A 15,018-nucleotide genomic window follows, 5' to 3' on the forward strand; every position below is an offset into this window, starting at 1 on the left:
CAATTTGATCTACTTTAATTGCATTAAGACAGGTTACAAAGGAAATAAACATAAACCTATTTATTCCTTTCTAAACTTACTCCTCTGATAAGAGGGCTGTTTCCTTGATCTTTTTCACAATTTGATCTACTTTAATTGCATTAAGACAGGTTACAAAGGAAATAAACATAAACCTATTTATTCCTTTCTAAACTTACTCCTCTGATAAGAGGGCTGTTTCCTTGATCTTTTTCAGGTGAACTTTTTAACCCTTTACAGGTAAAAGAGGCATTAACTCTTAACCATCTGTTTATGACAGACGCGTACTGTTAAAGCACTCTCAATGCGTGGGGCAGGCTCTGCGCATGCGTGACCAGTGTGGGTACTGCTTTCAAAATCTCAGAGCAAAGGCGCGGGGGCTCACCAACACCTGGGGACGCTCATTTTGAAGAAAGTCAGCTACTGCACAGGTCAGTAACCTCCTCTTATTATTATTATTACTTTTTCTTGAAGATGATTTACAAGCCTATGCTATGACGAGAAAGATGCTACTGGAGTAGCGGAAAGAGGAAGGGCGACCTTTACTGATGGAATGATTATCAGACTGCTCTCTGTCAGCACCTGCTTTCCATCAGCCAGAAAATGTTAGATGAAATATAGATCAACCTACCATCCTTTTCATTCTCTTTGTTTTCAGATGTCTAATAATATTTGAGCTCTAGCTCTAGGTTATTAGGATTTAGTTTTATTGGCATGGCAGCTCTTTTCTATTTGTAGAATTATAAAGAAAGTTCTTTGTTGTATACTTTTTCTGTGAATTTGTTGTATCCTGCTTTTTTTGACAGGTCCTGATTTCAAGACAAAGAATGACAAAAGTTAGACTTTGTCTATACTACAGATGACTGTGGTATAATTTGCATTTCTCAGGGGTGTGAATAATCAACACCTCTGAGCAACATAAGTTACACTGACCTAAGCGCTGGTGTAGACAGCCCTACATCGGTGGGATAGCTTCTCCTGTAGACATAGCTGTTGCCTGTCATGGAGGCAAAAGTTATTAAACTGATGGGAGAGTTCTTCCCCATTGGCTTAGAGTGTCTCCACCACAAATGCTTCTGTGGTACAGTTGCGCCACTGTACATGCTGTAGTGTAGACAGAACCTTAGAGATGGAAAAGACCTATTTGGCCATCTAGTCCACCCTATGCCAGTGCAGGATTGTTCTCTGCTGTTCATGTACTAGTGCATCATCCAGTTTAGCTTTAAGTGTTGCCAAATGATGGGGCTTCTTCCACTTTACGTGGGAGATTATTTCATAGTCTAATAGAACTCACTGGCAGGAAGTTTTTTGCAAACATTTATCACACATTTTTCATTCTTAGTTTCATCCTGTTTTTCCTATTTGTAGTGCACCCTCTTGAACCATTCTTGTGTTTTGTCTCTTATTCCATAGAGTTAATACCCTTAGTCTTCAGTCAGTAGGTATTCTGTTTTTTTCATCTTTCATTAAAGCTTAAAATGCAATATCCAGAACTTTGCAAAGACAGACCCTTAGAATATGTCTACACTGCAGTAAAACACCCGTGACTGGCCCAGATCTGCTGACTTGTGCTTCCAGGGCTCAGGCTGCAGGGCTGTTGAGGCTTCGGCTGGATCCCAGGCTCTGGATCCCTCCCTCCTTGCGGGGTCCCTGAGCCTGGATGTCTACACTGGACTTCTTTAGCCTAGCAGGCCAACCTCTGCAAGCCTAGGCCCCTTCCATGGGCCAGACATGGGTGTATTTTTGCACTGTGCACCTACACTTAGGGGCCGTGGGTCAGATGAGCATAGTTTAGCAAAACTCCATTGCGGCTCTAAGCCAGTGATTCTCAACCTTTTTTCATTTGAGGACACCTGAAAAATTTAGAATGGTGGTGTAGATCCCTTTGGAAATTTTAAATAGAGGTCCAGACCCCTTTAGAAATCTATTATATGTATATATAGTTGAAATCTGTTCAGACAGTTTTCATTCTAAGTCGTATTCATAATCCATGGACCCCCCCCCCCCCGCCCCGAGGTCTGAAGACCACAGGTTGAGAACCACTGTCCAGACTACACCATACCAGCCCTTGGTCAGCCCTGCAATGGAGAACCACAGTCTGCTGTGGTCCTTCTCCCCCAGTTGTGCCCAGCCAGTACTGCACGCACTTGAGGATTGAGCTTGTAACCTTTATGCAGCTATAATGCATGTAGTTATATATCATGTAAAACAGAACTGATCTCACATCAGCATTTTATTCCAGTATATGATGACTAGGGCTGTTGATTAATCGCAGATAGCTCATATGATTAACTCAAAAAATTAATCATGATTAAAAAAATTAGTTGCAGTTAATTGCCATTTTAATCGCACTGTTAAACAATAAAATACCAATTAAAATTTATTAAATATTTTTGGATGTTTTTCTACATTTTCAAATATATTGATTTCAGTTACAACACAGAATACAAAGTGTACGGCGCTCACTTTATATTATTTTTTATTACAAATGTTTGCACTGTAAAAATGATAAACAAAAGAAATGCTATTTTTAGTTCACCTCATACGAGTATTGTAGTGCAATCTCTATCATGAAAGTGCAACTTGCAAATGTAGATTTTTTTTGTTACGCAACTGCACTCTAAAACAAAACAATGTAAAACTTTAGTCTACAAATCCACTCAGTCCTTCTTCTTGTTCAGCTAGGTGCTAAGACAAACAAGTTTGTTTACATTTACGGGAGATAAAGCTGCCCACTTCTTATTTACAGTGTCACCTGAAAGTGAGAACAGGTGTTCGCATGGCACTTTTGTAGCCGCCATTGCAAGGAATTTACATGCCATGGTAAACATTCGTATGCCCCTTCATGCTTCGGCTACAATTCCAGAGGACATGCTTCCATGCTGATGATGCTTGTTAAAAAAATAATGCGTTGATTTAATTTATGACTCAATTCCTTGGGGGACAATTGTATGTCTCCTGCTCTGTTTTACTCACATTCTGCCATATATTTTTTGTTATAGAAGTCTCAGATGATGGTCCAAAACATGTTGTTTGTTTTAAGAACACTTTCACTGCATATTTGACAAAACACAAAGAAGGTACCAATGTTAGATTTCTAAAGATAGCTACAGCACTTGACCCAAGGTTTAAGAATCTGAAGTGCCTTCCAAAATCGGAGAGGGACGAGGTATGGAGCCTGGTTTCAGAAGTCCTAAAAGAGCAACACTCCAATGCAGAAACTACAGAACCTGAACCACTAAAAAAGAAAATCAGCCTTCTGCTGGTGGCATCTGACTCGGAGAATGAAAATGAATATGTGTTGGTCCGCAATGCTTTGTATTGTTATTGAGCAGAACCCATCATCAGCACAGACGCATGTCCTCTGGAATGGTTGAAGCATGAAGGGACATATGAATCTTTAGTGCATCTGGCACGTTAATATCTTGTGATGCCGGCTACAACAGTGCCATGCGAATGCCTATACTCTCTTTCAGGTGACGCTGTGAACAAGAAGTGAGCAGCATTAACTCCTGCAAATGTAAACAAACTTGTTTTTCATAGTGATTGGCTGAACAAGAAGTAGGAATTGTAGGCTCTAAAGTTTTACATTGTTTTGTTTTTGAGTGCAGTCATGTAACAAAAAAAAATCTTACATTTGTAAGTTGCACTTTCACGATAGAGAGATTGGACTACAGTAATTATATCAGGTAAATTAAAAAATACTATTTCTTTTGTTTTTTACAGTGCAAATATTTGTAAAAAAAATTTAAAGTGAGCGCTGTACACTTTGTATTCTGTGTTGTAATTGAAATCAATATATTTGAAAATGTAGAAAACAACCAAAATTAAATGCTATTCTATTATTGTTAAAGAGCAAGATTAATTATGCGATTATTTTTTAATTACGCAATTGATCGTGATTAATTTTTTAAATCAATTGACAGCCCTAGTGATGACATATATACATATGTACATACCTAAGTGAAATGTGTGTGTGTATATATCTATCATGTACATTCCTTTAAAATGCCCTCATTTTATTTCTGGGAATTGTTAAATAATAAAGGATACATAAAAGATAAAATATTGTTCACATTCTCTTGTCACGTTCGCCTGACACACACAAGTTCATCAGCAATCAAGATGAAGAAAAGCATATTTGTTTCTAAAATGTTTGTGGTGCCCCTTGGGTAATCAAAGTGGGTAAAGCAGCAGAGTTTTAGCTGTAGGTTAAGCTTACTGGGAGCTTTCATTAAGGAACCAACCCAGTCAGCCATCACCTCTAGAGCTTTTGTATCAAAAGAAACACAGATTCTTGGTCATGTGGGTAAAAAAGTGCAGGAGTTGACCATTAAGATGCTGATTCCTTTAACAACCATTCCTGCTTAATATTTGACGGCCATAGAGCTAGAAGGAGAAAAGAAGTTTTATTATCTCTTATAATGTGAAATATAAATAGATATTTCCTGCTAAGAAAATCCCCTTTGAAACTTTTAACATATGGTAATGCCTCTTTTTAGTGCCAACAAAGACAGTATATGAAAACTGTCATGGGGCATTACTTGAGAGAGGATCACTAGAATCAGTTCAGTACACAGTAAAATGAAATGAAGGCTAGAGAAATGGCCCTCTGTATAATAACATGTAAACCTTCAGACTTGAAAAAGCTATACTATGACTTCTGGCATTGCCTGCTGCAATGAGGCGTATTTTAGACTTGAATTCACCTTTCTAACCATCAGCATGTAGCAGTGCATGGCTTCCCGTAATCTCTTTCTCTCTTGTTTACTTTTTCCCTAATCATCAATTGCAGAGACATTATTTAACATTTATAAATCTGCAAATACAAGCTCATCATCTATTGCAATATTCAGTTTTTAATAGACTGTTGCAGCTGAAAGATGTGATTAAAGCTACTTTTTATGACACCCTATTATCCATAGATTCTTTACTCCATAATTCATAGTTATGCAAATCTATATTGAATATACATAGGGAAATATGATGTATAGTGTAGTAAAAATATGGACTTGATTAATTTCTTTCATTCTTAGTACAGCTTGCACATTGAAGCACTTAGAGCAATATTCAGGGCAGCTTAAGGAGGCCACATACTGATGGGAATATATTCTTTCCATTTTCTTTTTTTATCTTAGCGTCAAACAAATTGGTTGAAAAGCGTGGCTGATAGTGTAATACTTTTTGTTCAGTCAAGCATTACTAATAAGAAATAAATGTGAGTATCATTGCTGTCATATCTCATTGTCCATCTATTTCTCTAGGAGGCGATTTCCTCTCCTTTTTAAGAAAGAAGAAGGATGAGCTAAAAACCAAACAGTTAGTGAAATTTTCATTAGATGCTGCTGCTGGTATGGCGTATCTCGAGTCTAAAAACTGTATACACAGGTAAGGAAGATATTTATTTTCCATACTACAGTTTTAGCCACTTTAATGGCTAGATAACCGACTAAATGTGTAGTGCTTAATATAAACTGGATGGATCTTTAAAATGTAAAATAAGCTCCATTTTTTTTTTAAGAGATCTGATTCTGTGTCTAGGTTTTGAGTTCAATGATTAGTAACTCTGGTTTCAAGCTATTCTGTTATTCGATGATTAAGACAGGAAAGATAAGTTAAACATGCAATGAATGTCTCGCTGAGAGAGAATTTGAGCCAAGAAGAACATGGTTGATATGGCAGGAAAGGATTATGGCACAATTAAAGAAACTAATTAACCAGCTAGAGTCATTTCTGAAGCTAAGAGACGTATGCATAGCCAGAAGAAACATGTTAATATGCTGACATTTCACATTTTAGGGAAACCCATTGATATGTAAAATCATGAAGATGGGCTAACAGCAGAAGTTGTGTACAGCAGAAGTTCTGTACATCAGACAGTGTTCACTCATGCCAACTTTCCAGACAGTCCCTATACTTTCTAATAACATATTTGCCATTTTCCCCAACTCAGTCCCACTGTGGAGCTTTATGCATTTCAGTGGAATTTAAAGAGTTTACCCCCATTTGTCTTCCCAAATATCCCAGTGTGTAGCTTTTTAGTATGACATATATGAATCACTATGAGAGTGGAAGATGACAGGAACATAATGGTAATTCCTTGTTTAAAATTATGATATGGCTCAAACTACAGATAAAAAAAAAAAAGGTTTTAACTAAGATTTGCGCTGCTTAACCTATTTTAATGGTCTAATTTCATACCTAGTACAACTCCACGGAAGTCAGATTTTTAGAGACCTGAATGATAATTCCCTTACTTACTTCAGGTATGAATTTGTCCCACTATCAGATAGGTCAAGTTAAATGTTTATCTTAATCTGGATTAGGGGAATGTTTTATAAATTCTAAAAAAATATAGTTAGAAAAAAATCCACCATATACTTCACAATATTTTGTAGGCATTATTTATGTAGATGTCCCCATGTTTTGTGATTTACTTTACATCCACTTGAGGAATTACTAATAGCTATCAAATTCTGCACTCAAAATTGTACTAACATTATCAATGATGCACAGATGAATTAAAAGAACACTCATGATAGTTTGTGCTACATAAGAAACATAGAAACAAAAAAAAGTCTAAATGTAAAGTATCCAGTACTGAAAATCTTAGGGAGGTATTACAAACAATATGGGAAAACAACAGGATTCAAAACCCAGCATTTTAGCATGTTAGAATGAATCCAGGTATGGTATTTTCATTTAAGAAAATATAGCCACAATATAAATCAAAGCAGAATCACAAACATGAAGTGCTTTTAAATATCCTTATAAATTTGTATCATTTAATTTTGTTCCTGGTCCTACTCACTGTTAGATGAAAAGTGCCTGCTCAGATCTTCAGGATTTCCAGAAAATAAAAAAGGGGGAAAATAAATAACTAAATGTATTTTGTAGGTTTGTAAGCAACTTGTGTTGTATAGTGGTGATTATTGATAAAAGAGCAAGGCAATTTTTCATTACATAAAAGCATGTCAGCTGCAAAATGCAAACAAATAATTGCTAAAAGAAATGGTTTACCTTTGGAGAAGTGCCCCATACTTTTCTTCAAACTCTGGAGAAAGATTTCCTGGATCTTTCAGCTTGATTGGAACCATTGCTATTTGCTGTATATGTGGGGGTTGCCTTTTGTTATCTGTGAAGGAGACTCTGGGCTTTTTCAAATGCAATCGTATACCATCCTATTGTGGGGGATACAATTTCATTTACACTGAATTTTTAAAACCTGTATGCTCATTCAGTTGTTTTTATATTACTTGCTTAGTATTCCTTCTTACTTGGTGCCACTCTACATGTTATCTCCCAAATCAGACTAATTTTGTAGTGAAGTGCTGGTAGGGTTGATCTTCTAGTGGTTTTAATTAGATGATTTGCAGTAACATTTGTTTAACTTTGTAATTGTTAATTATCTTTTTCTCAAACCTGTATTTTAGGGAGGTTTTGTTGTTTTTTTTGAAGTATGTATACGGATACAGAATGTCTCAAGGTCTACATTGTATAGAGAGAGATCACGGTGTGAGTGGTATAAAGTTTTGATTGTCACGAGTTTGGGATGCCTGTATTAATCAACAGTGGCAAAGCTCAGCTATGAGTTACACAGGTCTTCTCAAACAAAGGTGATAAAAACTGTATAATACATTGCATCATCTCACATTTTCTTTAATGCCAGAGATTTGTCAAATTTTGTTCCCTTTGTACTATTTTTAGTTTCCCTTTGCTTTTGCCACACTAGTTACTATGGAAACAATGATTTATTAATGTGAGTGGAGCTTTGCAGCATCCATATGTTTAAAATAAAGTCAATTTAGACAGTTAGAAATAGTTTGAAATACAGAAATCTGTGCTGGATCACACACAGCATGCGGTATCTATGCATGGGGAGGGTAGATGTGTGAATTTCCTATTTCGTAACTGCTCATTCTTTAACTTCAGAATTCACACATTATTTGATTGACAAAAACAGAATGTTTTATTAAAAGGACATAGTGTCTATATTCTTTTCTTGTAAACACATGTTGAAGAAAATAACTACAGTTTTACAAATTAATTAAGCAATTAAATTAGCTATTCAACACTACTGGTATGAAATCTGGAGGATAGTAAACTTTATATAAAAAAGCTATATATTTCAGCTTTCATAATACTTGAATAGTACTTTATTGTACTACGTTCTGAGCTCTTAGCAAAATATCTGACTAGATGGTGCTACATAATGTAAATTTATTAGGGTCTGTGAGTTGATGGTGCTGAATTTGACAGGTAATCAGAGGATGAAAAATTGTGGATCAGGGCCTCAAATATATATATTTAGTGGTTTCAGTGTACATTCTTAGGTATTATATAGCTGCTTTTTTTTCTCCGTGTTAGCGTAGCTCAGGAACTAGTATTGCCTAAAAGACAGATTATCAGATTTTTGTATATGTTTACTAAAGACTAAATGTGTGTCATTTAGTCACAACCTGAAGCAAGGGGAATGGTGAAGAACCCAAACTGTTCCAGTGGGGAGCTGTCAAGGTTTTTTCCCCCACTTTGAACTTTAGGGTACAAAAAGTGGGGACCTGCATGAACACTTTTAAGCTTAATTATTAGCTTAAATCTGGTACGCTGCCACCAGCCAAAATTTAGTGTCTGGTACACTTTCTGTTCCCCCAAAACCTTCCCTGGGGAACCCAGACCCAAACTCCTTGTATCATATAATAAACAAGGAAATATAACCTCCTCTCTTTCCCACACCAAACCCTGTGAGTTAGATCAATGCCTTGGTGATTTTAAACAAGGAGAAAACACTCAATTCAGGCCCTTAAAAAGAAAGCTTTTTAATTAAAAAAAGAAAAGGTAAAAATTATCTTGAAAATCAGGATCGCGGAAAATGCTTTACAGGTACTCAGATTCATATTAGACCAGAGGATGCCCCCCCAGTCCTTAGCTTCAATTACACGCAAACTAGAGTAAAAATCCTTTACAGCAAAAGACACATTACAAGTTAAGAAACACATAAGGACTAATTCCGCGCTGCATGCTATCTACTGTACAATTTTTTGCAAACCTGAAAGACGATTCAGAAAAGATAGGGAAAAGCTGGGTGTACGTCTGTCCCGCTTACCAAGACGTAACAACAACAAAAAGCACAAACAAAGACTTCCCTCCACCAAGATTTGAAAGTATCTTGTCCCCCTATTGGTCCTCTGGTCAGGTGTCAGCCAGGTTACTGAGCTTCTTAACCCTTTACAGGTAAAAGAGACATTAACCGTTAACCATCTGTTTATGACAGGAGCTCTGGAGAGATTCAACTTCATTGAGCCACTCTCTCTCCCTATACTCCTTAGTTGAACTGTGGTGGCAGTGGAGTAATTTACAACATCTTTTTGTGAGGCGCATTATAACCTGAATGCATGTGTGTGCAGACACACCTATATCATGTAGCCTGCCAGATTTGTTAGCTGGCATGTATGTGTGGCACAGCCATGGCTCTATCTACTTCCCTCCTAGTTAAAGCCCCTGTGATTCCACTCGTGTTTCTCTGAACACCCAGGATTGCATGTGTGCCCATATGTGGGCTGTACAAAGAATATGGGAGACCTTGTCCCTTCCTACTTTCCTGCATTGCCAGATAAGACAAGGAAATAGTCTAGTGCTTGATAAGTTGATTGCTGAAAAATGTTTTATTGCAATGGCGAAACTAAATTAATTGTATGATCAGGCCGTTGGCCTTATGAAAAACAACAAGAATTTGAGAAAATTCATGGGAATGAAAATTGATAATTTAGGTTAAAAAAGAAAAATAAAGGTGGAGATAAAAATGGACCTGACAGCAGAATATCTTCTATTTTGTTTAAAATATAAATTATTAATAGGCAGCAGGTTTAAAACAAATAAAAGGAAGTTCTTCTTCACACAGCGCACAGTCAACTTGTGGAGCTCCTTACTTGAGGAGGTTGTCAAGGCTAGGACTGTAACAGTGTTTAAAAGAGAACTGGATAAATTCATGGTGGTTAAGTCCATAAGTGGCTATTAGCCAGGATGGGTAAGGAATGGTGTCCATAGCCTCTGTTTGTCAGAGGGTGGAGATGAATGGCAGGAGAGAGATCACTTGATCATCGCCTGTTAGGTTCGCTCCCTCTGGGGCACCTGGCATTGGCCATTGTCGGTAGACAGATACTGGGCTAGATGGACCTTTGGTCTGATCCGGTATGGCCGTTCTTATGTTCTTTTACTGCAGAAGGCTTTATTATTACAGCTTTCGTCAAAAAATAAAAATAACTTGTAATTAGAAACAGTTTCTATTCTGTAGATTGCAACAAAAAGGGAAAATATTCTGCTCCCATACCCTGCTCTTTCTGCGGTACTATTTTTCTCTGGCATTATGCTGAAGATCTTCTAAAAGCCCTAGCATATTTTTTTAGTTACTGTATTTATTTTGCTATTCGTTTGAGACTATGTGCATTTGAGTTATTTTATCATGAAATTGAAGATTGCTCAGCATCTGAGTCTACACTACCATTAACGTACTACTTTTGGAGTAACTATACCAGTGGTGGGCAACCTGCAGGCTGCATGCGGGCCATCAGGGTCATCTGGTTGATTGCGGACCACGAGACATTTTGCTGATGTTGACCATCCGCAGGCACTGCCCCCCACAGCTCCCAGTGTCAACAGTTCGTTGTTCTCGGCCAGTGGAAGCTGCAGGAAGCAGCAGGCCTCAGGGATGTGCTGGCCACCGCTTCCTGCAGCTCCCATTGGATGGAAACAGAGAACTGTAGCCACTGGGAGCTGTTGGGGGGTGAGGGGAGGCGGTGCCTATGGATGGTCAACTTCAGCAAAATGTTGTGTGCCCTGCAATCAGATTGCCCTAATGGGCCGCATGTGGGCCGCAGGCTGCCCACCAGTGAACTATACTGTCTGTGCCTGGAATTTTGCCCATTAGGAGCTTTTTTGTAGATGAGACAGAAAATCATTTTTGCTTTACCGTGTTATATCTGAATTCTTGTTATATCGGACTGCATTATATCAGGGTAGAGGTGTATATTGAAAACAATCTCTTACATTCTCAAGCAACATTTTTCTTACTTTGCCTATCTGTAAATTTTGATGATCATCAATGGAAATATTTTTTCATTGGTTTAAGTGTTAAAGTGAAATAGACATTTACCAATAAAAATCTAGTGCTTCCAAGCCTAAATATGTAGCTTACACTTAGTGCCAAATTCAGGCCATCTCTTTTCTATATATGTACAGTATATGTGAAAAGGTATGGCCAAGCACAAATGAAGTAATGTTCTCTACTCCAGCTTCTGAAGTAAATGGAGTAAATAGTCTGGAAGTCTTCAGTAAACAAACCTATAGCACATGCCTTCAAGGGTTAGGTCAAAATTCTTCCTGTTCCAGCTATGCTGAGTCTTAATCAGATTACTCCTGCTTCAGAATGAGGGGCTCTCCTTAACTTCATCCAAGTCCAAATACAGTACATTTTAATTCTATTTTTGCAGCTTGTACAGACACCAGAGTTTGACAGTGCCTGAGTTAGGCCCATTGGGTGAAATCCTGTTCCAACAGAAGTCAGTAGCAAAACTCTTACTGATTTCAAAGTGCCCAGAATTTCACCAAGATCAGGGATGGGCAAACTTTTTGGCCCGGGGGCCACATCTGGATATGGAAATTATATGGCAGGCCATGAATACTCACAAAATTGGGGCTTGGGATGCGGGCTCTTGGGTGGGGCCAGAAATGAAGAGTTCAGGGTGCAGGAGGGGGCTCCAGACTGGGGAAGAGGGTTGGAGGATGGGGGCGGTGAGGGGTCTGGCTGGGGATGCAGGCTCTGGGGTGGGGGTAGGATGAGGGGTTGGGGGTGTAGGAGGGTGCTCCAGGCTGGGACTGAGGGGTTTGGAGGGCAGGATGAGGACCAGGGCTGGGACAAGGGGGTAGGGTGCAGGAGGGAGTCAGGGTGCAAGCTGTGGGTGGCACTTACCTCAAGCAGCTTCCCAAAGTAGCAGCATGTCACCCCTCCAGTTTCTACATGGAGGGGCGGCCAAGTGGCTCTGCACACTTCCCTGTCCACAGCTGCCACCATACAGCTCCCATTGGCCGCAGTTCCTGCAGGGGCAGCACTTGGGGCATGGGCAGTGTGCGGAGCCGCCTGGCTGCCCTACATGTAGGAGTCGAAAGGGGGACATGCCGCTGCTTCTTGGAGCTGCATGGAGTGGGGCAAGCACCCCACTCCCCGGTGGAAGCTTGAGGGCCAGTTTAAAACGTCTGGAAGGCCAGATGCGGCCCCCGGGCCATAGTTTGCCCACCCCTGCCCTAGAGTCTGTAAGAGTATGCTTTCAAGATTACATAACTGAAATAAATATGCACCACATACATTTGTTTTGCATAAATTACATACAAAAATGCAGATTATCCCTTTACTGCGTAATGTACATGACACAGGCAACCATCAAGAAAGTAAAAGCAGCAAAGAGTCCTGTGGCACCTTATAGACTAACAGATGTATTGGAACATGAGCTTTCGTGGGTGAATACCCACTTCGTTGAATGCCGAAAATGGATTTCCAGTCCATACGGCTAAATGCAGTGCCTTGCATGGTGTCAAGTATCAGAGGGGTAGCCGTGTTAGTCTGGATCTGTAAGTGTACATCAGTGTACAAGAAAGTGTACATCAGTAGCTTTGTCTAACAAATAGATGAGTTGAACAAAAATAAGGGAAAGGTAGTTGAAATGACAAGCTAGCTCACGACCAAAATACATTTACAAATCAATCAGAGGCACTAGTTACAGTAGCCCTTGAAAGGTGTAACTTGCTTAACAAATATCTGAATGACACTAGTGTATTTTGAATATTTTGACAGACACCTCTACCCCGATATAACACTGTCCTCGTGAGCCAAAAAATCTTACCGCATTATAGGTGGAACTGTGTTATATCGAACTTGCTTTGATCTTGTGGAGTGTGCAGTCCCACCCACCCCCCAGAGCACTCCTTTACCGTGTTATATCTGAATTCATGTTATATCGGGTCACGTTAAATCTGGGTAGAGGTGTACCTAAAATGTTTTACAATTTTTTTACTTGTGGTAGCTATGGAAAGAAAATTGTTCTCTTCTTAAAATACATTTGACATATAATATGTTCTACATACAGTGCACTTTACCGTATTGGGACACAGAAGGTAATACACGACTGTAGAATTTAATACTTTCATATAGTGTGGTGTACATTTTTTTTTAAGTTTGTAAAGGTTCATTCATTTATATTTCTGTCAGCTGGATAGACCCACTAAATTTTGTTTTACAATCAAGAATTCTTCATGAAGTGATACTCCTGTCATAATTCTGTGAAGAATAATCTTAGAACAGTGTTATTACCTTATATCCGAGAGCTTTGGATTGTTTAATGAGTCAAATGTTCTCACTGAATAAACACTCAGAAGTGCCTTATAATTAAGGTGTCATATATACATAGACTATTTGGTTGAAAATATCTGGGTGTTTACCTTTAAACCAGTCTTCATTTGAATAAAATTAAATGAAGAGGTTTGATCAGTTGTGGTCACGAAGATATTTGCTGTTCTTATTTACAGCACAGTAGATGTTAGCCCCAATGTTCTGTTAATTTTAAAATAACATATCCCATTTTCATGTTCAAAGAAATCTAATAAAGGAAATATAACTAGACAATGTTTTTCTTCCTCTTTATTAGAGTATCTGTAAATTCTGTTCACTTGATTTTACTTGTTTCTTACATACAGTCTTCATGTTTAGTTTTTGCTTTATATGCTGCTCTCTGTTTTTTAGCATTCTTGATGATAAGGATTATAAAAATTCTGAAGAACATTTCAGGAGGTTTTATTTCTCTTTTAAAGTAAAAGAAAGCCTTATGCCTTCTGTCATTTGGAATGAATATCAATCTTAGGGTCTTGTATTTTTATTGTTTCAACTAGAGATAATTAAATGCATTAAGTTATATGTCTTTAGAAAAGTGTGTTTGTACTTTAGTGTACAATCATTGCCACTGCTAACCATCTTCTTATAGTTGGTCTGAAATTGTTTAGGTAAAATGAAATGAGTTTGCATCATACCTTTTTTTGTAGCTTCCTGTTTCATGAATAGAGAACACATTTAATTATTTACTACTGACGCAAATAATTCTGTAGTGTTGGTGGTTAATAATGCTGTTTGATCATGCATGAGCAAACAAGTTTTTTTCCTTTAGAGAGTTGGTGTCATCAACAGAACTTAAACCGTGCAGAAAAGGAATCAATTGTCATACATTTGAATCTTTTTTTCCTGTTAGATGAAGTGTCTGCTCTAAAATAAAGGAGTATGTTTCAAAATATCATCAGCTCTGTTACAGAAATAGTAAAATCTTATCACTAGAAGCTTGATGAGAGAACTACTATTTTGTATTGGACTTTTCTTCAAATGCTTAGTATTTCTTTGTTGTTAAAAAAAAAAAAAAAAAAAAAATCCTTAAAGCATTGTCATGTTCTTAAGATTGTCTCTTTAAGTACAATGTTGAACCTGATTTCCACATTGCAGTACAATGTGGAAAGACCTGATCTTGCAAGAGTTTAGTGGAGAAGAAGGCTGAAGGAACCCTTTTTCCCTCACCTGTGTGCATTGGGTGGGCCAGATCTTTCTGTGTACCCTCCCTAAGTGAAAAACGGTAGAGCAGTTATTAGTACGGCCAATCACACTCAGCAGTCCAGGAATAGTTGAGTGCTACTGGTACTGAGCAGGAACATATGTGGCTCCTTTGTAAATCGTGTAGCAATTGCTGTTGTTTTTATGCTACCACAGTGCACCTAGAGGTATTCAGCCTGCTTGTGTTTTCCAAAGGCAGAATGCCTCCAGCCTGAGCTTTCTGATGCAGTGCTTTTCCAAATATGTCCCTAATGTGGCAGTGGCTAGAAAAGCCACAATCTGGCACTCAGAGTGTAACTAGACTATGTGGGTGTAACACCACTTCACAGTGCTCAAAGGTATTATTTAATTGTTAGTTTTCA

General features: G+C 38.2%; 1 protein-coding gene across 8 annotated transcripts in view; it reads left to right on the forward strand.

The window, feature by feature from the left end:
* The window catches only part of FER (FER tyrosine kinase), a 438,602-nt gene that overhangs the window by 325,653 nt on the left and 97,931 nt on the right, over positions 1 to 15,018 (forward strand). For all 8 annotated transcript variants that reach the window (XM_075067143.1, XM_032762616.2, XM_032762614.2 and 5 more), the window contains one exon: positions 5,283 to 5,406. In XM_075067143.1, coding sequence (XP_074923244.1) covers positions 5,283 to 5,406 — 124 coding nt within the window. The remainder of the gene's footprint in view (positions 1 to 5,282; positions 5,407 to 15,018) is intronic.

This window comes from Chelonoidis abingdonii, chromosome 6, assembly GCF_003597395.2.
Source record: "Chelonoidis abingdonii isolate Lonesome George chromosome 6, CheloAbing_2.0, whole genome shotgun sequence".
Classification (NCBI taxonomy): Eukaryota; Metazoa; Chordata; order Testudines; family Testudinidae; genus Chelonoidis; species Chelonoidis abingdonii.